Raw genomic sequence first — 24,805 nt, 5'->3', positions numbered from 1 at the left:
TAAAAATAGAAACCATGCCTAGGCACAATTGAAGCATCAGGTAAGTAACTCTGACTCCTCTGTAACTAACACTGGTCATTTTAAGTGCTACGGTATGCATGGCCCCTGTTTATCTGAAGTGAGCTGAGCCCCTCCACCATGCCACACTCTCAACTCCATCTGTCAGAATCCTTATTCTGGGTAGATGTGGCCTTGGAATACCATGCAATTGATGCAGTTCTGGTGCATCTCAGTACCTTTTAAGAGTTTGACTCTTTGTAATAGGTCAGTACAATAGCACATTATCTAGAGCTGATGTCCACCAATTCCAGTACTCAGGGTTCAAAACCCATGCCTACTTGATCTTTGAGTGGTATTTACTCATTCCACCTATTAGTCTCTGTATAAAGTTTTCTCTGGTACTAATATTTTGTCCAGGGTTGGTTTCTAGCCTTGGGGCTAATTCTACAAGCACATACACCAGCCTTATTTACCCCTGAATTGGGTTAAATAGGTTTATGAATGTCATTTATATCATAAAAAGCAATATAGGGGAGAGAGTACCACATGCAGAGAGTACCACAACAGTGCTGACATTTCTGTAGTCAAGAGTTGCTTTTTCCAACTTCGTCTATTAGGTAAGATAAAGCCTTTTTTTTATCTTCTAGGGATCTTGAGATAGCTACTCATGCGTTTATTTTTTCTCGCCTCAATTACTGCAACTCGCTGTATTCTGGGATTAATAAATCCCTGATGCACAGGTTACAGTTGGTCCAAAATGCTGCCGCTCGCTTTCTGGTTGGGGCAAGAAAGTATGACTCTGTTTCTCCAATTTTAGCTTCTTTACACTGACTGCCTGTCAGTTTTCGAATTGATTTTAAAATCTTGTTGCTAGTTTTTAAATCTTTACATGGGCTTGCTCCTGCCTATTTATCTGAACTGTGTGTTTTACATCGGCCATCTAGAGTGCTTAGATCTTCTGGTCAGCTGCCTCTGGTTGTCCCACGTACCAAGTGTAAAACTAAGGGGGACAGGGCTTTTGCAGCTGCTGTGCCTCGCCTGTGGAACACTTTACCTCATCACATAAAGGAGTCGTCTACAATTGAACTGTTCAAAACAAGACTAAAGACTCATTTCTATTCCCTTGCATTCCATGACCTTCAGTAATACTGATGGTTTCCTCTTTGTGATTATATAACATTACTTCTATTTTTTATGCATATAACATTACTTCTATTTATTATGTATTTTATGTTCTTATATTTTTTTTCTATTTACGTTTTATGTTAATTTTTTTTGTTTTTCTTTTATTCTATTATTGTAAAGCACTTTGGCCACAGCATTACTATGTTGTTTTAAATGTGCTATATAAATAAATTGACATTGACATTATGGATGGATAGGCCATCTACAAAATGAGCTACATACTTGGCAGTTTCAGTGGTGTGTCTGGGTATGGGAGAAGCAGGGCTTGTGGGTGACTACTGGTCTTTAGAAGGGAACCTGAAAATAATGTCATATTATTGTGAGAATGAGTCCAGGAATATACTCAACATGCATGCTTGAGGAGGAGGAGGATGAGGATGATGATGATGATGATGATGATGCTGCTATGCAAGCAGTGTACTGACAATACATACATGTGTGTATATTTTAAGTAAATCTGTAGGATTTCACCAGGTGGCAATGAGAGAAATCATCATGCTGAGTAAACAATGTCCAGTTTTGCTGTGTTGTGAGTTGAGGAAAGAAAGATGTTAAAGATGAAAATTCTTTACATTCTGATGCTGTTGCGAGGATGATATGTGAGACCTTTAAATATATGGCGTCATTACAATGGGGAATATGCGATGCTTGTATTGCCTATATGAGAAATGGATGAAAGAAAGCACCATGAATACATTAGCATGTCAGCATTTAAGTTTGATGATTTACTTGACTGCATTGAAACATTCATCAAACGTCAATTCACTCAGATTTATCCCGTTGGCGTGGCATTGCGGCTTGCTGTCAATAACGATGCTGACGTCATGTACGAAAACTTGAACACACACGCCTCCCATATTTTTGTTGGTACTGTTACTCGCGCAGGCATTGCATTCATTTCTGAAGATGTGCTCTGAAGATTTGTCAAGAGAACGTTGGGAACGCGTGTCAGCCATGATGCGTGCGAGTACGCCTTCTGAGCGCTAGGTATAAACCGGCCGTAAAGTTGATTTGACATCTGTAGGTAAATGGTGGAAGGTACTTAGATTTTTATATTTCTACTTCTGTAGAAATACCTTGTAAGAAGATTACTCTTCTGCCTTTATTACTCTGTATATGTTTTTCTCTATTTACTCTGGTTTTACCCATCCTTTGCAAATGTGTGTGCACTAAATTAATGTTGACGGTGAAGAGACCCAAGCTGAATGATTGTGTGTGCATAACTTTGCTCTGTCATTTAATTAGTTCCCTCTTCAGAGATGGTTCTTTTCCTGACTTGGCATAGACTCTTGTAGAATGAAAGTAGTTATTATACTGTACATTGAAATTAACAATTTTAAATGATTAAATTAAAAACCTATTCACGTAATTTCTTGTTCTGTTTATAAATTGCAATGCATTTTTACTTTTCAGCCTGTGAAATAAGTGCTTTTTTCGTAAATTTCCCTTTCAGGAGCTGACTGGCATTTACACCAATAATTACGATGGTTCCTTGAACACAGCCAATGGGTTCCCAGTGTTTGCCACAATCATCATGGCCAATCATATCACAAAAAGAGATGACAAAGTGTCCATTGGTGAAATGACCGATGAAGATGTCAAAGCCATTGTTGCACTGTCGAAAGACGAGCGCATTGGAGAGCGAGTAAGTGCAGAATGTTTGTCCTTATTGTCGTGTTCATTATCTTTAACAGACATACCACTTTTAATTTTAAACATGATTCTGCGTTTATTTTCATATTCTATTTGTAATTATTATTATACAACATAGTGGACACATGAATGAATGTGTGTCTAATAAGAATAAATTGAAGTAAACTTTATTTTTAATTGCAATCTGTTAACATACAACAACAACAACAACATTTATTTATATAGCACATTTTCATTCAAACAATGTAGCTCAAACTGCTTTACAATATGAAATAAAAAGGAACTTAATATAAAGTTAATAAAGAACATAAACAAATAAGATTAGGCAATAATATTATACAGTATGTAACAAAGATAAAGGTAAGGTAAAGGAGGACAGCAAAAACAAAATTTCCAGTCAGGCTGGAGAAAAAAATAAAATCTGCAGGGGTTCCAAGGCCAAAAGACCACCAAGCCCCAACTGGGCAGTCTACCTAACATAGATGGTCTCAATCAGTCTTCATGGTTTACAGGCTTCACAGGGAAGAATTTAATGATGATGGTCATATGAACATCTTCGAAAGCCACCATTCAATCCATAAACACTGGGGTCAGCATGGCATCTTGATCACGGCATCACAGAATAACTGGAAAAGACTGTAGAGAATAGCACAGATTAGTACGGAATTGCAGAACCCAGAGGAAAAGGATAATTCAGTGCCCATAAAGACTAATAGGGGTACAACTAAAATGTAGCCACGAAAAAGCCATTTTAAAATAATGGGGTTTTAGCATTTTTTTAATTGTTCTACAGTATTAGCCTGGCAAATTTCTATTGGTAAAGTATTCCAAATATCATTAGGTGCGTAACAGCAAAAGGTTACCTCACCACTTCTTTTCAGGTTGGCACTTGACAATATAAGCAGACCCCCGTTCGAAGATCTAAGGTTATGATTTGGAGTGTAAGGGGACAATCATTCCAAAATATAGGACAGATCGAGATTATTTAAGGCATTGTAAACCATTAGCAGTATTTTAAAGTCAACTCTAAATGACACGGGTGACCAATGTAACAATGCTAAGACTGATGAAAGGTGCTCAGAATTTCTTCTTCTAGTTAAGATTCTGGCTGCTGCATTCTGCAGTAATTGTAACCGATTGATGTCTTTCATAGGTAGTCCTGTAAGGAGAGCATTGCAGACTGAAAACAAAAGCATGAGCTTATTTTTCAGAATCTTGTAAGGTTATAAGAGGTCTAACTTTAGCTGTATTCTTTAAGTAAAAAAGTGGAGTCCTAGTAATCTGGTTAATATGTATTTTAAAATTTGCGTCCAAATCAATAGTGACCCCTAAATTCTTTACCTCCAAATTGACTTTTAAGCCTAACTAAGGGGATGAAGTTTATTTCTAATACCCTCACTATATCCATTTTGCCAACAACTAAGATTTCTGTTTTCTCTTTATTTAGTTAGTTTCTGTTAAAACAAGATTAGTGAAAATGCTTGGTAGTAATCTGTAACACAAGATGCACTGTAAGCTATTTGGGAAACATTAGGCAGATGGATAGCTTTACAGCAGCAGTGATTTTGCTTTCCTCTTTCTCCTTCAGATTTTTGCAAGTATTGGCCCCTCTATTTATGGCCACGAGGAAATCAAGAGAGGACTTGCTCTGGCATTGTTTGGGGGAGAACCAAAGAACCCAGGTAACTGCCCCTGATTACTTCTTTCTGCCATCCAGTTTTTTCAGTCAAGTTATATATAAAGTTGATTTTGTTTTATCACAGCCAACAATAATGTGATTCTGTTTACCCACACATTTTTGTTGATTAGTTTCTTTTCACTTTTTTTTTTCCAGGTGGAAAACATAAAGTCAGAGGGGACATTAACATTCTTTTATGTGGTGACCCTGGCACAGCCAAGTCTCAGTTCTTGAAGTATGTGGAGAAGGTGGCCAGCAGGGCTGTGTTCACTACTGGCCAGGGCGCCTCAGCTGTCGGTCTCACTGCCTACGTCCAGAGGCACCCTGTGAGCAGAGAGTGGACCCTAGAAGCTGGAGCTCTGGTGCTGGCAGACCGAGGAGTGTGTCTCATTGATGAGTTTGACAAGGTATAGTCCAAAAAGACTACCAAAGTCGCAGGTGAAGTGGATCACCTCTTTTTGAGAAACATAATTTGATTTCATTATTTCTAAATGCAGTAAAATTCAGATGATAGGACACCACTAGACCTTGAGCTACATTTTGTTTAAGGGAAATTCGTTGATAATGGATAGAATGTCTGTAAACAGTATTCACCCCCTTGGTTTTCATATTTTATTGTTATGCAACATTGAATCACAGTGGATTTAATTTGGCTTTTTTGATGCTGATCAACAGGAAAAGGACTCTTAATGTTAAGGTGAAAACAGATCTCTGCAGAGTGGTCTAAATTGATTACACTCCCTTCAAAACGCTGGGATTTAAGGTTATAGGACAATGAAATTTGAAAACCTCCCTGAGGGTTGTGTGATGTGGACGAAAAAGGCACACTGAAAGCAGGCAGATAATATTTCTCAATTCTCTTTTTTATTCATTTGGAGTCACAGTAAGTAGAGATTCAAAAGAGCTTAACTTATTGCCGCAAAGCTCAATTGAACACCGAGAAAAAATTAAGAGGGGTTTTTATAATTCAGCATTTCATGATTAATAAGACAGAAAGAACATCCTTATCAAAACAGTAAAGTTAAACAATATGTCTGTTGAGCTAAGCATTATCTGTGTTCTCAAAGCTAAGCACAGGAGAGACACCTTTGCATAAACTACATGTACTTTCTGCAGCCTTGTGACCTTGTCCCTGAAACATTCACTCTGAGAAAGGGAAAACAAGAAACAGCTTAGATTTTATTCATGTGGACACTATTTCTCCTGAACCCTAGAATAATATATTTTTGTTAGTTCATAAGCCAACGCGTCTCTCACTGGCAAGTTAGAAAAATAGTTATTATAAAAATTCTAATTTACTAAACACACAAAATATATGGTGCTGAGGAGAACATTCTTCTTCTACATTCCCCCTTTTTGAACCAACAAAAATATGGGTTACATAGGAGTAACGCAGGAAGGAGTAGGAGAAGGGGAAGGAGTGGAAGAAAAGGAGGAAGAAATTTGAAGCATGCAGTCTTCGTGTAACATATAAGCCTTGGCCACAGAGGCAGTGAAATACTGGGACACAATATATCTGATCAGGGGAACGATACAGCAAGCCACAAGCAACAGAATGATAAAAGTAACGGCCAGTGAAATAAAAACTGACCTGAGCCATCAGCCCCAGGGGTTAGAAATGCTAGAATCGGGAGCCGTATTATTAGGGATGCAAGTGCAGCACGCATCACCAAACATAGTACATATACCCCCCTTTTCGGCGAGAAGCATGAAGGGGGAACTATAATTACTAGAGAAGCAGGTATAATTGCCTTCATGAGACTGGAACATCGGGGGAGTCATATGAGAACTGGGGGGAAAGAGGAGAGAAAGTGTAATGCAGTTAGAGTCTTTTGGTGTGGATGGAGAGGTAAAAAGGGCAAGGAGACAAGGAAGACCAACAGGGTCAGAAATATTAGAAAGAGGGAAAGGGACGGTAGTCAAATGTGGCCTGGCCGTAGCACAGGCGTAGCAATCAGATTGATTTACTTGCTTAGCCGAATATAATACCCACTGCAACCAACGGTTCTGATCGCCATAGCCAGTTTCAATTGAAAAAGTGGATGAAAGGGTGGAAATATTCATAATCTTAACAGGAGAAAAGTCTGAACCAGAAGTTGGGGAGACGGGTGTGTGTGCAGGAGAATGAGAGGTGTTAGTAACAGGATTGTCAATATTAATTAGAAATCTCCCTAAAGGGTCTGTTCCAGATACATATGCCCCTAATATATAGGTCGCTGAGTCATGTAAAGAGGGGTTCTTCAAAGTGATGATCAAGGGGTTACAATGGTTGTCAGCACATTCATGAGAAGCATGTCCTTTTATGATAGAAAAACGATTTTTTCAAACCGTATTTTTGGGGGTTTTGATAACCCCAGTCCTCAGTTCCAGTGTTAGCAAAAACCCATTGCCAGTTGTCGCAGTTACTTCCCCAATAATACTTCGTAACAGACATACGTATTTGTCAGACCAGGTCCACTGGGCTTGTCGACCAGTCCCACAGTTGATAATAGAGCAGAAATCAACCTGCACTGATGTGGTGATTCCTAACGGGAAAGTCAAGGTGACCAGGGCAGTAGACAAGGGAAAAGAAAAGCATAGTAGCACAGCAATCAAGGGTGCCATCTCTTCCAATGTGAGGCGTGAATCCAGGTGGGCAATCCTTCCATTTTCACTGCATGTGGTGTGGACAGAAGAACTTGGAACGGTCCTCTCCACCTCGGCTGATGCCAATGTTTCCTCCGAGTGTCACGGACGAGGATCCAAGTGCCTAAGGGAATCGGCGTGTCTTTAGATGGAAGATTAGTCCTCCAGGCCTGGTTAACCTGCTCGTGGACTTCTTTCAGAGAAGCTCGGAGACCTGTAAGACAAGAGAGAAGATCATTGTCCACAGTATGCAGGTTAACATTTCCCATAACCATGCCCACAGGCATGGGTCGTCCGGTCAGAATTTCAAACGGCGACAGTCCTAATTGCCGGTGTGTTCTTCCCGTCAATCACTTTAAGGCCAGAGGCAAAGCGTCCGGCCAGGATAAATTTGTCTGCTCACAGATTTTTGCTAATTTAGATTTAGGGTGCCATTATCAGTTTGTAATTTCTGTGGTATGCCCCACCTAGGAATAATTTCTTTGATTAAAGCTTTGGCTACAGTTTTAGCATCGGCGTGTTTAGAAGGAAAAGCTTCTACCCATCGGGAGAACACATCAACAATTACTAGACAATAACGGTAACCTTTAGACGGAGTTAGTTCAATGAAATCCATTTGGAGGTGTTCAAACGGACCCATTGGATTAGGTGTAATGACGGGACTTACCTGGGTGCCCTTTTCCTACATTAAACTTTTGACATAATGCACAGCGCCTGCAGAACTGCTCTGCATATGTAGAGAAGCCTACAGCTTCCCAGTGTTTGAATCATGGCGTCCTTTCCAGCATGCTCTAGGCCATGAGCGATTTTTGCCATACCTGGGAAAGAAGCCTTTGGTAGGAAAGGTTTGTTAGTTTGCCTATGGGTCCAGACTCCATCAGAGAGGGACCCTTCTTTGGACCATTTTCTTTTTTTTTTTTTTCCTCTGTCCGTGGCTGCACTCTGTAAAGAAACAAGTTGATTATCAGGGTCCTGGTTATTTCTCTGTTGGAATAAAGAGATTGGTGTGTTATTATATACAGCCTGTGATCAGTGATCAGCTAATTCGTTTCCTTTGCTGACAGGATCTTGTTTTCCTATGTGAGCTTGACATTTAACGATCGCTAACTTTGATGGTTTAGTTATAGCTTCTAAGAGGGATTCAATCAGTTTTTGATGTTGGATCGGTTTCCCAGCGCTGGTCTTAACCTGTACTAAAATAGAATGAACGGCGTGAGGTACCTTTACTGTTAGGGGGCTCATGAGCACTTTGTTTGTCTGCATGTGGTTGCGTTAAAACTGCATTCATAAATCCCCCCTTTCCATCCACGAACAGAGTGAATGGACGAGAAATATAGTCAGGGAGAGTAGTGCATTTTTTTTTTTTTTTTTTTAATCACATAGAGCCTTGTCAGCCTGCTATTCCACTGCATGCAGCCAGATGACAGTGTTCGCTAGATTTTGGAAAGGCTGTGCTCCTCCTGAAAAACTTACAATCAAACAACTTCTCAGGCTGCAAGCTGGTACTACTTTTAAATTAGGAATTCATCTTACCGTGGTGCTATACATGCTAGCTTCCAGATCATGGAAAAGTTCGTGGCGGAACCGGGTCAGCGACAACAAGGAAACACTAATTTCCGTGGCGACCCAAGTGCCAGCAGCAAACAAAGACAATCCATTTTGGGAAACACACAGCACAACTCCACAACAAGAAAACATTCCCATCAAAAGCTATGCAGCCACAGAGAATATTCCTGACTTAACCTGCTGTTTTGTGACCGGTCTTGGAAGGTTTTGAATGATGGTTATACGGCCGCTAGAGAGAGCTCTTGTATCGCAAGAAATGTCATGACCTAAATATTTAACGGTAGTTTGGACTAACTGCAGTTTTGTTTTTTTTTTTTCCTCTCTTTCTTTTGACACTTTTTATGGCCATTTTCACCTAAAAACAATAGCAATTTTTCTGAGTGTCATGTGCATATTTTTTTTTTTCCGGCCAAAAGCCTTCTAAATTTGAGCAAGAGCTTGGCCATAAACACAAGGGGCTTCAGTATATCCCTAAGGCATGACGGTCCAGGTCCTTCGGCAATTATGAAAGGTAAAAGCAAACCAGAATTGAGAATCAGGGTGCACAGGAATGGAAAAGAAAGCATTAGCAAGGTCAATAACAGAGAAGTACTGGGCGGACGGGGGTATCGTGGAAAAAATAGTGGAAGGATTAGGAACAATAGGTGTTCTAGAAAAACCGCAGAGTTAACTTGTCGTAGGTCTTGAACAAAACGCCATGACCCGTCAGCCTTTTTTACAGGTAAAATCGGGGAGTTGACTGGAGAGTATGTAATTGGAATAATCGCTCCTCGCCTCACGAGATCAGAATGTACGGCAGCTATGCCAGCCTCTGCCTTTGGGGACAGAGGATACTGGGCACGGTACGGGCGGAAGGAAGTTTTTGAGAAAATCACCAGTGGCTCACAGTGTGCTATCCTTCCATAATCATTTTTCCCTTGGGACCACAGTGCTAAGGAAACATGGGGAACCGAATCTCCTAAATAGAAAACACTTTGTGAATATGTGAGGTGCACTGAAGCAACAGCTTTAGTAGACAACAAAAATACATGGAATGTGCAAAGTTTCAGGGCATGTGCTGGAGGAAAGAAAAGATTCTAACCAAGGTGTGTCCACTTCAGTAGGGAAAAACTGGGCAGTACAAAGCAGGGTGTCCGGGACTTGTAAGTGAGGAAATAGGCATGAAGGGAAAGAATGAAGGGCTTTCAAGAGGAAGGTGTGCGGGGAGATGTCCAGGGTCCAGGCTGTAAAAGAGGGCTTGGGGTGTGAAGTTTTGGCACAGGAGCTTAGGAATGGAGCAGCAAAAATCCTTGTTCAGGTAAAGAAATTGAGACTGACAATTAAGTCATAAGATCCCATCCCAGCAGTTTCACAGGGCACAAATGATTTAACAGAAAGCAACGAGTCAATAATGAAACTGTTAGTGCTGAGCTGTAATTGCAGAGGTTTTGAGACCAGCAAAATATGAGGCTGTCCCAAGGCAGTAAGCACTTTTACTGTATCTTTCGAGGCAGGAACCTCCTTCAGCACGTGGCTCCTGTGTCCATTTCAAAGGCAGTTTCTTTGCCATTAAAGTCAATAAAAGATCAGGAAACTGGAAAAAGTGGCTGGGGTCCCTGATAATTCTTAGGACCAAGGAATGTCATTAAGCTCAGGGAGAGGGGGTGACGGAGGCGCTTGTGTGGGCAGTTGTGTCTGAAATGTCCAAGTTCACCGCAGCCGTAACAGGCATATGATGCTGGCGTCTGCTCCGAAGGGTTAGGCATCTGAGCGAAAGGATTATTAGGGTTTGATAAATGGAACCCGCGTCCTCTTCCGCGCCCTCGACCTCCAAAGAATTTTCCCGCGTCCTCTCCCCATAGCCAGGTCAGTTCTTCCAGTATAGTAATTTATTTGTGCAGCCAAAAGTTCGGTCTGTGTCTCTGACTCTTTTAATTTAGTCTGTCTATCAGCATGCTCTGCATGACGCTTGACTTCCTCGAACGTTGCGGTCTTCCAGCCTTTTTGCAGGACGTGCAGACTTTGCTTTGAATGTCACTTCTCAGTCCCGAGATGAAAGGAGGCACTGCAGCACAAGTTCTATCGTTTGTATTGTCTAGCCCAGAGTGATTAGCCATCAGATCTTGCAATCGGTGAGCCAGCTGAAATTAGTGACCAGTTTGTGCCCTTTTTTTTTTTTTTTTTTTCTGCCAGGGCTCCTTTCAAAGGCTCTCACTGGGCGAGGAAAGGACCTTCATTCCAACGCCAAGGGACACCGTTATGATCACCGTGATTTACAGTTGCCCATGTGGTGCTCAGCTGTCGACGGAGCACCTGTGTCCACTCTGTAGCATTTGTTTTATACATGTTATCCAGCTGCTGTAACGGCTCCACAAATTGCAGTCCACCGACTGCTTTGGGGTCGGGCAGTTTAGACACCACATCTTTTAATTCTTGAAAGTCCTAATTTCGGTGAATCATTACAGTAGTGGGATTATTATTGCCTGGAGGTTATGTGGGATCATGTCGGGGGTTGGGGGACTTCAATGAAGGGGCAAGAGAATGTCGAGCCAGAAGGCTTAGGGGAGCTGAATAGAGAAGTAAAACCACTCATTTGGTTTAGAGCAGAGGGTCTGACTGCTCGTGCGCTAGGAGACAGATGACTCTTTTAATTTCTGCCATTGCAACCCAGTAGCACCTTGTGAATGATCTGAATGATCTTCCTCAGGGTCAATATGTGAGGACGGGTCATAATGATATTGTTCATCGTAAAAACCTGCTCCAGACGGTTCGTCTGTTAACAGGGGTGCAGTTGGAGGAGAGGGTGCAGGAGGTGGAAGCGGGGGAGTTTTGGTAAGGAGGGGGTGGACAGATTACGGGGTATAGGGGGTCTTTCTTTTTGGTCTGCTTTCTTTTACTTTCAGGCTTGGGCGCTGTCTCTATCTTCATTTTCTGCAATGCTAGCAATAATTCTTCCTTGTCTTTTCGTGTTTTGACTTCAGCAGCCAGCAGGTTGTTACGCCTCTGCTTATTCCACTTCTTACATGCCTTTTTAAAAATCCAACCCAGTCTGCTTCTCTATTAACTGTTTAGGGGACCCACCTTTCAATCCCGACGGTGTACTAGGAGCCTGGTGATTCTCTGAAAATAATCCTTCTTACATTAGGTTTTGAGGACCCTGGGGGACCTGTTTGACTGGCTTGCTATTTATTTCCCATAGTAAGCGGCAGGCCTTCAACAGAGAGCAACTCAATCCCCGATTATTTCTCGTCCCACTTGTCGTCCCCGGAAATCAACCAGTCGACAAGTGGAAAACACGACCTCCCCTCTTCCATATTTCACACGTACTCTAACTGCCTCTTTCACCCCTATTCCTCTTTATTTTTAGGAACGTGCCACTCGTTCCTTTCTACTCGAATTCCTAAGGAGTGACTTACTAACATTCACACTGTGCCGTCACTCTCTATGAATCCCTAAAACCCTTCTATGTCGATACAGTATGATTCTCTATTCTTTCCGCATGCTTTTTCTTTCTTTTCCTTTTCCTTTTCCGCGTATACGTCTATTTCTTCCAGCACACCAGTCAAACCAACGAGAATCCCCCGAATCTACTCACCGCGACTCCTTCTGCCTGCCTGGAAAAATCCCGTCCAGTTGCTTTTCGTTCCGGTCAGGAGGAGGTCAGCGACTCCCCACGCAGGAAACGCCCGAGGTAGGCCAGTCCTAACTTTTACCGGAGCTGGTCCTCGATCCGCGGAAATCGGTCCACTTGGACGAACCCGCTCAGGGAGTCGTCTGCCTGTCTCCTGCCCCACAGTCAGGCGCCAAAAACTGTGGACGAAAAAGGCACACTGAAAGCAGGCAGATAATATTTCTCAATTCTCTTTTTTATTCATTCGGAGTCACAGTAAGTAGAGATTCAAAAGAGCATAACTTATTGCCGCAAAGCTCAATTGAACACCGAGAAAAAATTAGGAGGAGTTTTTATAATTCAGCATTTCATGATTAATAAGACAGAAAGAACATCCTTATCAAAACAGTAAAGTTAAACAATATGTCTGTTGAGCTAAGCATTATCTGTGTTCTCAAAGCTAAGCACAGGAGAGACGCCTTTGCATAAACTACATGTACTTTCTGCAACCTTGTGACCTTGTCCCTGAAACATTCACTCTGAGAAAGGGAAAACAAGAAACAGCTTAGATTTTATTCATGTGGACACTATTTCTCCTGAACCCTGGAATAACATATTTTTGTTAGTTCATAAGCCAAAGCGTCTCTCACTGGCAAGTTAGAAAAATAGTTATTATAAAAATTCTAATTTACTAAACACACAAAATACATGGTGCTGAGAAGAACATTCTTCTTCTACAGTGAATACCTTCTAATAGGCACTGTAGATGATCCCATGCAAGGTTGATATCATTTTTCAGTGCAGTATGTTGTAGTGAATTTCATTGCCAGATTACCTGCAAAACTGAAAACCGTTTCATTTAAGTTTTTTCAGTCTGTTATTACTGATACATTCTCAAACCCGATTAAGCCAGTGTTGTTATGGGGTATGCAGTGGCCGAAGCCTGTCCCTACAGTGCTGGGTACAAGACAAGAACCAGCCCAGGGGTGAGCACATGCAGCTTCTGTCTTAGTGTACATTTATTTGTGGTAAATTAATGCAGTATATGTCATCTGTGCTACTTTTTCTATTGACAGTTTCTATTAGTTAAGAACAAAGTTTGTTTTTATTTCATTTTTATTTTGTGACCAACATCCCAAGATACATTACAACTATATATAGTATATGTAAATAGATAGAACTTTATTTGTCCCCAGGAGGAAATTTGTTTATTTTTTTACAGAAGCTCTTTAAGTAAATAAATACATAAATAGATTTTATATATATATATATATATATATATATATATATATATATATATATATATATATATATATATATATATATATATATATCCCTGCTGGCTGCTGCCGAGAGTTGATTCTACAATAAAATAAAAAGCGGAATAACCTTGGAGGTCAATCATCACCCCGAAAGCGGATAGTAGAGGTCACGTGGTGTATGTGTACCAAATTTCAGGTCAATCATTCAAATGGTTTGCTAGCTACAGGTGATTTTAAAATCCTGGTCAGACAAACAAACAGCTATGGTAGCGTATTATATAAGAAGATATATATATATATATTCATAGCATTCATACTCTAAATCGTGATCTGATTGTATGGGTGGTTACCTACCAGGTAATGCATGTGGTTGGTCTGCAAGTCGGCAAACATCCGTCAAGCCCTCTCAGTTGCGAGAAGCAGATCATAGAATGTTACATAGTTTCCTGTCAAATAATGCAGAGTACGTGACACATGTTTCGCCCTTATTTGAGCTCATCAGGCGTACACACTCCACTGCACCCCCTCGTGGGTATCGAACCTCGGACGTCATCGTCCGAGACGAAGCCCCTTTACGTTGTGCCACAGCGTCTGGTTCATTTATTTGACAGCTTGGAGATCGGGGTAATTATATTCATAGCATTCGTAGTCTCATCCTAAGCCTAAAAGTGCAATGCTTATATGTGACGTTTTTTGTCATGCTGTAAATCAAGCTTATTTTAAAACCTACATTGTTTTCAGGATTTATCAAACTTTAATTTGATGTTGTTAGATTTTCAGATTCTTATTCCGTTTTTAAATTATAAACTAAAATATCACGAAAGTCATGGTTTTTAATTTCAGTACTCCACAATCAGTATGAGAGTAAATATTTTATTCGCATTTCATGGTTTTTACTCTGTTAAATAATAACTAATTTGTAGACCTGTTTAGTCCAAGGCTGAAATTATTGTGAGGCAGTGGAAATCTGTTGTCATAAAATCACATCTATAGGAATTGTCCAACCAGGTTTATTATTATGTGTACAGAGTTTAAATATAAGTTAAAGAAGTACTTTGTAGACTAATTCATTGTTGAGTTTTCTGTGAGTCAAATCTTAAATATATTCAAATTGTTTATCATTGAATTTCCTTAATGCATATTGCCCAAAGCTGTATTAAGCAGTAGTTTTCACTTTTCATCCACCCATCTATCCATTTTCAGTTCCTGCTTATCCAGAGCAGGGTCCTGGGCAAGAAGTTGGTTGAAATGTATTAGAAATCTAGTTAGCGGATATCACATGCTACCAGATTTTAATGGTGGTACACTTTCTTTTAAAAGTACAAAGACACAGAAATCATCTGATTATTTTATTTTTTTCCATGTGTAGATGAATGACCAAGACAGGACCAGTATCCACGAGGCAATGGAGCAGCAAAGCATTTCTATCTCCAAGGCTGGCATAGTCACATCTCTCCAAGCTCGCTGTACTGTTATCGCAGCTGCTAACCCCATTGGTAAGGACCTGCCATTGCTGTTCTTTGTGACTTCTGTCTTTTTGTTTAGATCATTCTCTTTATGGAGTTTGTGCCTTTTCCTTTTTGTTGTCTTGGTTTTCTAGCAGTTGTACCAATTCATGTTAAGTTAATTGGTGATTAGTATGGGCTGGGGTGGGTGTGTATGTGTGCCCTGCTTTGGAATCTTGTCGCATTCACAGTTGGCTCCTGCCTTGTCCTAATATGTTCAAAATCTCTTAAGCTTATTTCAGACTCGTAAAAGAGTTTAAGTTTAGAACATGAATAAGTAAAATAGTTTGATCAAGCCTTGGGGTCTCTTTACTTTAGAACATTTGAGGTGGGATGGAGGGAGTGGGTAGAGTATGAAATTCCTGATGGCTGGTTATTCGTCATGGCGTTTAGCCCAAAAACTGTTCTCTTGGTTTTTTTGCGGATGGAGAGATCTATTTTTTTATGTATGTATTTTATTTATTTTTATGTTTTTTACCCATTCCTTTTTTCTCGCTCTCTCTCAGGTGGCCGTTATGACCCCTCTCTGACCTTTTCAGAAAACGTTGACTTAACTGAGCCCATTGTGTCTCGTTTCGACATCTTGTGTGTCGTTCGAGATACTGTCGATCCTGTCCAGGTTAGATGCCTCCTTATTTTTTTGTGACTCTCAATTGATTGTTGGTTGCAAAATGCATGCAAAATGTTGAGACTATTTTTAAGTAGGTAGGAGTGATACAAGTGTTCAAAACTAGTTCAGATTTTCTGATTGACTTAAGTATTGTGGCCACCAGAGGGAGCACCAGTTCCCTAAACTTGACACAGACAGACACCAGGCACAAGTCCAGCAACACACACATTTTATTTTTCCACTGGGGGAAACCCTTTCCTTTGTTCTCCAGCTGCACAGCACAGTACACAAGCAGCAAGCACAGTGAAGCACAACAATGGCATCTTCTTTTTCTTCTGTTTCTTCTGTCTCCACTCTTCCTCTCATAAGCTTTTATGCTGCACCTGGGAGTAATTCAGGTGGCTTTTTACTGTGGTCTGAAAGCACTCCCAGGTTTGGTGAAAGACCCACAAATTAGGGATCTGGTGGCCCTCTTGGCACCCAACAGGGCTGAGTTACAGAACTCCAATTTCCGTGATGCCCTTGTGGGGAAACCGTGGAGCTGCCGCAACCATGTGGACCTGTCAATTAATGCACTGGAGGAGATAGTGCCCTGTATATGTCTGCTACCCCATTATGGCGACGTCCTAGCTAGGAAATGGCCCCGGCCATCCATCACACTATATTTATATATACAGCGAGAGAAAGAGATGATAAATGTATAAACATTCTCCATACTGCTTTTCAGTTCTTAATATAACGTTACATTCTCAAGCCCACTTAATCCCGTCCATTGGGCACAAGACTGGAAACGGACCTGGACAGAGTGGCAGGCCTTCACAGGGCCCACTTAGACGCCTAAACGTACCGCCAGTTATGCTAACATGCAAGTCTTTGGAGATGTGGGAAGAAAACCCACACAGACTGACTGAGAATCTACATGAACACTCAATATGTTAGGCCTACAGCAAAACAGAGTGATTTGAATTTAATTAGCATGAGCAAATCAACAGAATAAACCCGATATTTGAAAGTAAAAGGTTAAATGAATATTGGATTTAAAATTTCTATACAGTTTGGACAGTATTAACCTCTTAAAATGCTTTTCTTGTAGGATGAAATGCTCGCTCGCTTTGTTGTGGGCAGTCATGTCAAGCATCACCCCACAAACAAAGAGGCTGCCAATTACAACTTGGAAGAAGTTATCCTGCCCAATACTTATGGGGTAGACCCCATCCCCCAGGAACTGCTCAAGAAGTACATCATCTATGCGAAAGAGAAGGTGCATCCCAAGCTCAATCAGATGGACCAGGACAAGGTGGCCAAAATGTACAGTGACCTGCGCAAAGAATCCATGGTAAATGCTTACATCCACCAACACGTGGTTATTTGGGGTTTTGATGGCTGTGTTTAATATTCAAATCAAATCAAAATCTTCATTGTCATTGTAGAAATGAGACATTGTACAACAAAATTTAGGTGCAATTTTCCAATGCAAAAGTAAAATTTAAAACAAAACAAAACACAACACTATTACTCAAGTTAAACCTAAAATTATCCATTCATACATACGTCATATTGCACTTGTCCCATAGCCAGTGTTGACTTAGGGCTGTATTGTAAACATGAGAGTGTATTGTATTGTAAACATGAAGGTGCACTTGGTCAGATTGACCAGTTAGCATTCAGCATGGTGATGACTGAAGGATAGAAACTGTTTCTCAGTCTGTTTGTCTTAGTCTTTATGGATCTGAAACGTCTGCCTGAAATCAGGCGTTCAAACAATGCATGTCCTGGGTGTGATGGGTTCTGAAGAATTTTCTTGACGTTCCTGAGACAATAGGAACTATGTAGTTCTTCTAGTGAGTGGACAGGACAGCCTACTATCTGCTGGGCGACCTTAATGACCCTGTGGAGCTCTTTCCTCTGTGCTACTGTGCAGCTGGAGAAGCACGCACAGAGACAGTAGGCCAGGATGCTCTCTACTGTGCAGCGGTTAAAGGACACCAGCAGTTTCTCAAGGATGTTGTTCTTCCTGAGAACCCTCGGGAAGTAGAGTCTCTTTTGGGCCTTCTTCAATACCTCAGCAGTGTGTGTTCCCCAGGACAAGTCCTCCCTAATGGTGACTCCCAAGAAGCAGAAGTCTGAGACCCTCTTCACACAGTCCCCATTAATGAAGAGTGGCTGGATGTTGTCTGCCTTCTTCCTGAAGTCCACGATGAGCTCATTGGTCTTGGCTATATTTAGGAGCAAGTTGTTATTCCTACACCATGTAGTCAGCTGCTCTACCTCATCCCTGTAGGCAGACTCATTCCCACTACCTGAACCCCCAACACGCCGCCCCCCCCCCCCCCCCCCCCCCCCAAAAAAAGAGATAAGCCCTAATACCGTGGTATTGTCGGCGAACTTACTAATTGTGTTACTGTGGTGAGCAGGAACGCAATCGTGGGTGTAGAGGGTACAGAGCAGGGGGCTCAGCACACAGCCCTGCGGGGAGCCAGTGCTCAGGCTGATAGGTGTGGAGAAGTAGGGTCCCACTCTAACCCTCTGTGAGTGCGATCACTCAGGAAGTCCTTGATCCAAAGGCAGGTGGAGTGTGGCAGTCTTACGTCTGACAGCTTGGTCACCAGTCTGTGAGGTAAGATGGTATTAGAGGCAGAGCTGAAGTCTATGAAGAGCAGCCATGTGTAGCTCCCCTGCTGCTACAGATGGGACAGAACAACATGGAGAACAGTGGCCACAGCCTCCTCCGTAGACCTGTTTGCTCTGTAGGAAAACTGGTGCGGATCAAGCATGGGAGGAATGAATGACATGATACGGTTCTTGATGAGCTTCTCGAAGCACTTCATAACCACAGGGGTCAGTACAATGGATAGCACTACTGCCTCATTGCTCCGGAAACTTGGGTTCTAGAACCCAGCTCAGCCATTGACTGTGCAGATTTTGCATGTTCTCCGTGTGTCTGCATGGGTTTTTCTCTAAGCACTCCAGTTTTCCTCCAACATCCTAAAGATGTGCCATTTAAGTTAACTGTTGATTCTAAACTGGTGCCCCTTTTAGTGCTTGTTCATGTCCTGCATCAAATGCTGCAACCCTCAACTGGGCTAACCATTGTCCTTTTTTTTTTAATTTGTAATTTGTTTCTGTGGCACATCTAGCATAGCAAGGAAAGCCAATGATAGGAACAAAAATTATACTAAACCCAGAGCAGAGCAAAAAAATCTGCCACATAATCCATTTTGGACAAAAAGTTCTTGGTATCCCAAACAAGTCAGGTTACAACGACATAAGCATTTTCCACCATGCCAATAAATTATAAGTGAGAAAATTTTTTAACACACCCATTATACAGAGTACAGCTGTTTTTTCCAAGGTAGACGGTGCTGAATGGATTACATGGAGTAAACATCGTTTGGCATCGCACAGTGTCCCACCCCTGTCGTGTTGGCATTCAGTCCTGGGCCAGAGCTGGAGAAAGAAAATTGTTGACTTCACTTGAGCATTCCTGGTAGTTGTATGCTGGAAAATCTCATAAAGGAGACCTTCCAAGAAGGGTTATATGATGGAGGACATTACATCTTGAAATTGTAATCAATAGAGGAAATTGTAGGCAGTGGCAGCTGTCATGACACCTTCTTCTGATCTGGTAGAGTGCAGTTTAAGAAGTTGTGCTGATTGCACTGCTGTCTGCATCTCCTTCCCATGTCAGCTCTCTGTCATGGAGGGATGACTTGACATGACACCTGGTTATAGCAGAGTCCCAACTCGAAGAGTCATAAGCCCTCAAACGTTCCATGGTGTCACCTAGTGATCTGTGGAAATTTTGCTTGTAAGGAAAATCAATAAAACAAAAAAGAAAATGCATATCGTAGAAATCTTGAATGTATGCAATGGCCAGACCTGAGGTGGTATTTGAGGATGGCAATTAGGCTGGTTTTCAAACTTATTTTATTTATTTGATTTTATTTAATGTAGTGTAATTGGTACCATACAGCAAGTCTCATTTAATGTTATTATTAGAAAGTTAAATGTGCCCCAACTTTCACATAAATGCTGCACTCCTTCCAGGTGGTGTTTCATGTTTATTTACTCTGAAGTTACATAAATCTTAGGTTTAGCGAAGTTATATTTTAGAACGGCTTACATTTTTGTTACATTTTTATTTTGGCATCTGTCTTGCAGGAATTTATTCTCAACTTATATTCTGTGGCTCTGAGGCTAGGGATTTGCACTGGTAATCGGAAGGTTGCCAGTTCGAATCCCGTAAACGCCAACGTGACTACTTCGTTGGGCCCTTGAGCAAGGCCCTTAACCTGCAATTGCTCCGTCCTGGGTGTGACGTTAATCTGCATGTAGGCCGTCCAACTTGCAGGGAAAACTTGGGGTTTGGTGGCACAATTGGCACTCCAGACACCATAAGAAAAACCACACAGTGTTCCATTCCATCCGAACTAGTGTGGCGCTGAGGTGTCACCCATCACAAGGCTGCACTTGGGTCTTAATCTGGGATCCTGAGTTGGTTTGTCATGTGATGGTGCGTCAATGCGCTGTATCAGCGCCTGCTCTTCACCTCTCACTCTCTCCTCTGTGTTTCTACCACAGGATTTTTTCCCAATGCTTTACTTTCTAAAACTTCTGTGTTTGCAAAGATCATCTGAAAAGGCGTCACAGACTTAGTTGCTAATTACTTTTTTTTTTTTTAAACTAAATTCTATATATATTTTTTATTCTTCCTAGGCAACTGGAAGCATTCCCATTACAGTGCGCCACATCGAGTCCATGATCCGCATGGCGGAGGCTCATGCTCGTATGCATTTGCGTGACTATGTTGTCGAGGATGATGTCAATATGGCTATTCGTGTCATGCTGGAGAGTTTCATAGACACACAGAAGTTCAGTGTCATGAGGAGTATGCGCAAGGTAAGACATGCAGGCAAGCAACATTGGTGGGTCCATCTATACCAGGGGTCCTCGATCACGGTCCTGGAGGACCGCACTGGCTACATGTTTTTGCTCCAACCCAGTTGCTTAATAAGAAGCACTTATTGCTCAAGTAACACTTCTGCTTCACTGTAGGTGTCTCGTTCGTGAAGATTTTGAACCCATATTGCTTATTTTACTCTTAAACAGCTGTATTCTCTGTTTTTAATTGCTCCTAATTAGCAATAATATGTGTGTGTATTTATCATGCACTATTGGATTTAATTAAATACTTGGAAAGAAAGTGAAGAGAAAAAAGTGAAGGACTGAGAATTACTCCTCCATTTTAGGCTTCAAATCGTTTGGATGATATCCTTAGAAAGGGGAAGAAAATCTAGGATATGAGAATTACCTGACATTACCTGGCAGAGTTAAAGCACTAACAAGCCATGAATTGCTTTCTAATTAAGCAACCGGGTTAGAACAAAAACCTGCAGTCACTGCAGCCCTCCAGGACTGCGATTGAAGACCCCTGATCTATACCATTGAAATGGGAGAAAGTAGGGTGAAATGACACCTTTTATTGGCTAACTAAATAGATTACAAATAAAAGCCTTTGAGGTAGCTAAGGCCCCTTCATCAGGCAAGGTGTAACAAAGAAACTGAAAAATCCTCTAGCTTATATTGGGACAGCAAAGTGATTTTTTTCTTTCATCTTAACAACCTTTTTGTTCAAATGTTAGCAAAATGAATAAACCTTAGATTAATTAACCCTGAAAGAAGAGAACAATGAACTAATAAAACAGAGATAAGACAACCATCACTAGAGAAAGTCCTGTAAGGTTGTTTTGAAGTGCATTGTCTGTAAGATAGGCCTCTGATGTAGTCAGTTGGTCAATCAGTCTGTTAGTCCACATATCTGCTCATAAAACTCTTGTCTGTATTCAGACCATTTTGTAGAGTATTGAATTTAAGCATAAGTTTGTATTCCCATTTTCTCCTCTCCTGTTGGGTCTTGAAATTACTTATAAGTAATTACTTATAAGTTGTCCTCACAGGTGGCGCAGTGGTAGTGCTGCTGCTTTGCAGTAAGGAGACTATGGAAGATTGTGGGTTCGCTTCCCGGTTCCTCCCTGTGTGGATAGCGCTTTGAGTACTGAGAAAAGCGCTATATAAATGTAATGAATTATTATGCTGTGCCCATCCATCCATCCATCCATTCTCTTCCGCTTATCCGAGGTCGGGTCGCGGGGGCAGCAGCTTGAGCAGAGATGCCCAGACTTCCCTCTCCCTGGCCACTTCTTCTAGCTCTTCCGGGAGAATCCCAAGGCGTTCCCAGGCCAGCCGGAAGACATAGTCCCTCCAGCGTGTCCTGGGTCTTCCCCGGGGCCTCCTCCCGGTTGGACGTGCCCGGAACACCTCACCAGGGAGGCGTCCAGGAAGCATATGCTGTGCCCGTTACTGTTAAAGTGTGCTGCCACCAGAAGATCAACACTGTTCTGATTGATATGAAATCTTTGTGAGTTCATTCGCTGGCGCAGTGTCTGACCAGTTTCCCCTACATACACTCCAGTGTTGGGGCACCTTATGCACATGATTAGGTAGACCACATTAGCAGATTTGCATGTGAACGAACCCTTTATTTTTTGCTCCTGCTGGCAATGTGATATAACTACCTGATCTGTCGTGTAGATATGTGCACAGGTGCCACACCTGTTCTGTAGGCAGGGCGATGTGCCACTTGCTGCTGAGCCACAAATAGAGGTTTCGTACAATCAGTTGTTTGAGGTTTGGTGGTTGTCTGTATGTTCTTGGAATATATGGGTTGAAGCTCTTTCATAATTGTGCGAAGTGTTTCCAGATGTGGTTGATAAGTTGCATCTAGTGGGACCCGGTTCTTGGTATGCACAGGGTTTGCTCTCGAGTGGTTCATCATTGGCTAAAACGATACAACTCTCTCTACGAACATTGAAATGGGAAACTGCTGTAATAATGGGTTTCGTCCACTAGATGGCAGAAATACACTGCCCAATTAATAGAAGCCTACTTAATGTCGGTGCTCCCTGAACTTACAGGTCCATTCAATGACTTTTTTTAAAAAAGTGACTCCTTATTTGAAGTCTTTGGCCAAGTTATTGAAAGATATTACAATGGCTTATATTTATTCTTATATTAAATCATTTTGTTATGTAAAATCATGGCACAGTTTTCCTACTTATTTCACAAATATTAGAAGTCAATGCTGCAGCTCACTTGTTCAAGAGTTTAACCCAGATGTATGCTGAAATAAAAAAGGACCAGAGCTGGACAGTACCTTTTCACTTTCAGTGGAAGAGGATAAAAGATTTCTCCAATTTTTGTTTAGTTGTGGGATAAACTTCATCCTGCCACATCTACATACATGACTGTTCTTCAGCATTCCTAGCTATCATGTCTCAACTCCTCTTTGCTTTCCTTGTAGACCTTTGCCCGTTACTTGGCATTCAGAAGAGACAACAATGAGCTGCTGCTTTTCATCTTGAAGCAGCTGGTAGCAGAACAATTGATGTACCAGAGGAACCGCTATGGGGCACAACAAGACACCATTGAGGTACCAGAGAAAGACCTGACTGACAAGGTATGCACAGGGTTTGCTCTTGAGTCTTGCCTCATCATTGGGTGCTGTACTTATGAACCTAATTTGTGAGGGGCGTTCAAATATAAACAGGAATTTATGAGCTACATTTTATTTATTGAATACAATGAAACGACTTACACACTGTTTTTCTGTGTAGTCTCTTGCCACTGCAATCCACTTGTTCCAGTGCTCAGGAAGCTTCTTAATCCCAAAAGAATAGAAGTCTTTTGACTCATGTTGTCCCATTCTTGCACAGCATCAATAACCTCCTCATTTCTTCCCTTCTAAAAATTCCTTAAGTGGGCTGAAGACATGATAGTCCCTCTCTGAACGATTTGCACCAATCATACACTCTAGACAGAGAGAGAGAGAGAGACTCATCCCCAAACTACTTTTTAAGTTTCGAATAAATCTGACATGGAATGGAAAATTTTAAATAATTCGCTGTGCAACACTACTGTGTACCTCCTGCTCCAAAATGTTGATTATAACTGACAGGAAGGGAGGAAAGAGCAGCTAGCACAACTAACGACAAGTTCAAACATGCACGTGTTTGTCCAAGGAATTACATCTGCCTTGCACACATGAAAATTCCTGTTTATAATTGAATGCCCCTCGTACATTTTGTTTAATAGGCCACTTTCACATAAACCAAAAGAGCTGTAGAACATTAGAACACTTTAGATGAGAACAGGCCATTCAGCCCAACAAAGCTCGCCAGTCCTATCCACTTATTTCTTCCAAAAAAACATCAAGTCGAGTTTTGAAAGTCCCCAATGTCTTACTGTCTACCACTTTACTTGGTAGCTTATTCCAAGTGTCTATCGTTCTTTGTGTAAAGACAAACTTCCTAATGTTTTTGCGAAATTTCCTCTTAAGTTTCCAACTGTGTCCCCGTGTTCTTGATGAACTCATTATAAAATAACAGTCTCGATCCACTGTACTAATTCCATTCATAATTTTAAACACTTCAGTCGTGTCACCTCTTAATCTTCTTTTGCTTAAACTGTAATCTTTCCTCATAACTCAACCCCTGTAGCCCTCTAATCAGCCTGGTCGCTCTTCTCTGGACCATTTCTGGTGCTGCTATGTCCTTTTTGTAGCCTGGAGACCAAAACTGCACGCAGAACTCAAGACGAGGCTTCACCAGTGCGTTATAAAGGTTGAGCAGAACCTCCTTGGACTTGTACTCCACACATCAGGGTGCTATATAACCTAACACTCTGTTAGCCTTCTTAATGACTTCTGAACATTGTCGGGAAGTCGATAGCTTAGAGTCCACTATGACTCTAAGCCCCATGTGCTCTTGTTTAGTGTAACATGGCAGACTGAAGAAATCTAACTGAATAGGTTCCTTTAGTAAGCTACCGCGTCATGTCTTGAAACCTGAAAAATTGATCATAAAATCGGACCCGACTTGTACGACCGTTCTAAAATACGACAATTTTTTGCCTCCTCCAGTTTCACAGACACATCGAATTTGGTTGCAGTAGCGCAGTTACCAGTTTCTTTCGCCATTTTTAATTTAAATCCAGCTTCATATTTTCTTCTGATTGAACGCTCCATCGTAGGTAAGGGATGCCCTTACGATAAAGGTGTATGAGGGTGTGAGATAC

General features: G+C 41.4%; 1 protein-coding gene across 1 annotated transcript in view; it reads left to right on the top strand.

Annotated features, from left to right (window-relative positions):
- The window catches only part of mcm2 (minichromosome maintenance complex component 2), a 39,603-nt gene that overhangs the window by 12,390 nt on the left and 2,408 nt on the right, over nucleotides 1-24,805 (top strand). Inside the window, exons 8-15 of the mRNA XM_028824355.2 lie at nucleotides 2,639-2,830; nucleotides 4,427-4,520; nucleotides 4,673-4,923; nucleotides 14,928-15,054; nucleotides 15,570-15,682; nucleotides 16,767-17,009; nucleotides 20,390-20,572; nucleotides 23,034-23,189. Coding sequence (XP_028680188.2) covers nucleotides 2,639-2,830; nucleotides 4,427-4,520; nucleotides 4,673-4,923; nucleotides 14,928-15,054; nucleotides 15,570-15,682; nucleotides 16,767-17,009; nucleotides 20,390-20,572; nucleotides 23,034-23,189 — 1,359 coding nt within the window. The remainder of the gene's footprint in view (nucleotides 1-2,638; nucleotides 2,831-4,426; nucleotides 4,521-4,672; nucleotides 4,924-14,927; nucleotides 15,055-15,569; nucleotides 15,683-16,766; nucleotides 17,010-20,389; nucleotides 20,573-23,033; nucleotides 23,190-24,805) is intronic.

The sequence above is a fragment of the Erpetoichthys calabaricus genome, chromosome 18 (genome assembly GCF_900747795.2).
Source record: "Erpetoichthys calabaricus chromosome 18, fErpCal1.3, whole genome shotgun sequence".
NCBI lineage: Eukaryota > Metazoa > Chordata > Cladistia > Polypteriformes > Polypteridae > Erpetoichthys > Erpetoichthys calabaricus.
Note: the sequence above shows the minus strand (reverse complement) of the source record. Positions and strands in the feature narration are given on the sequence as shown.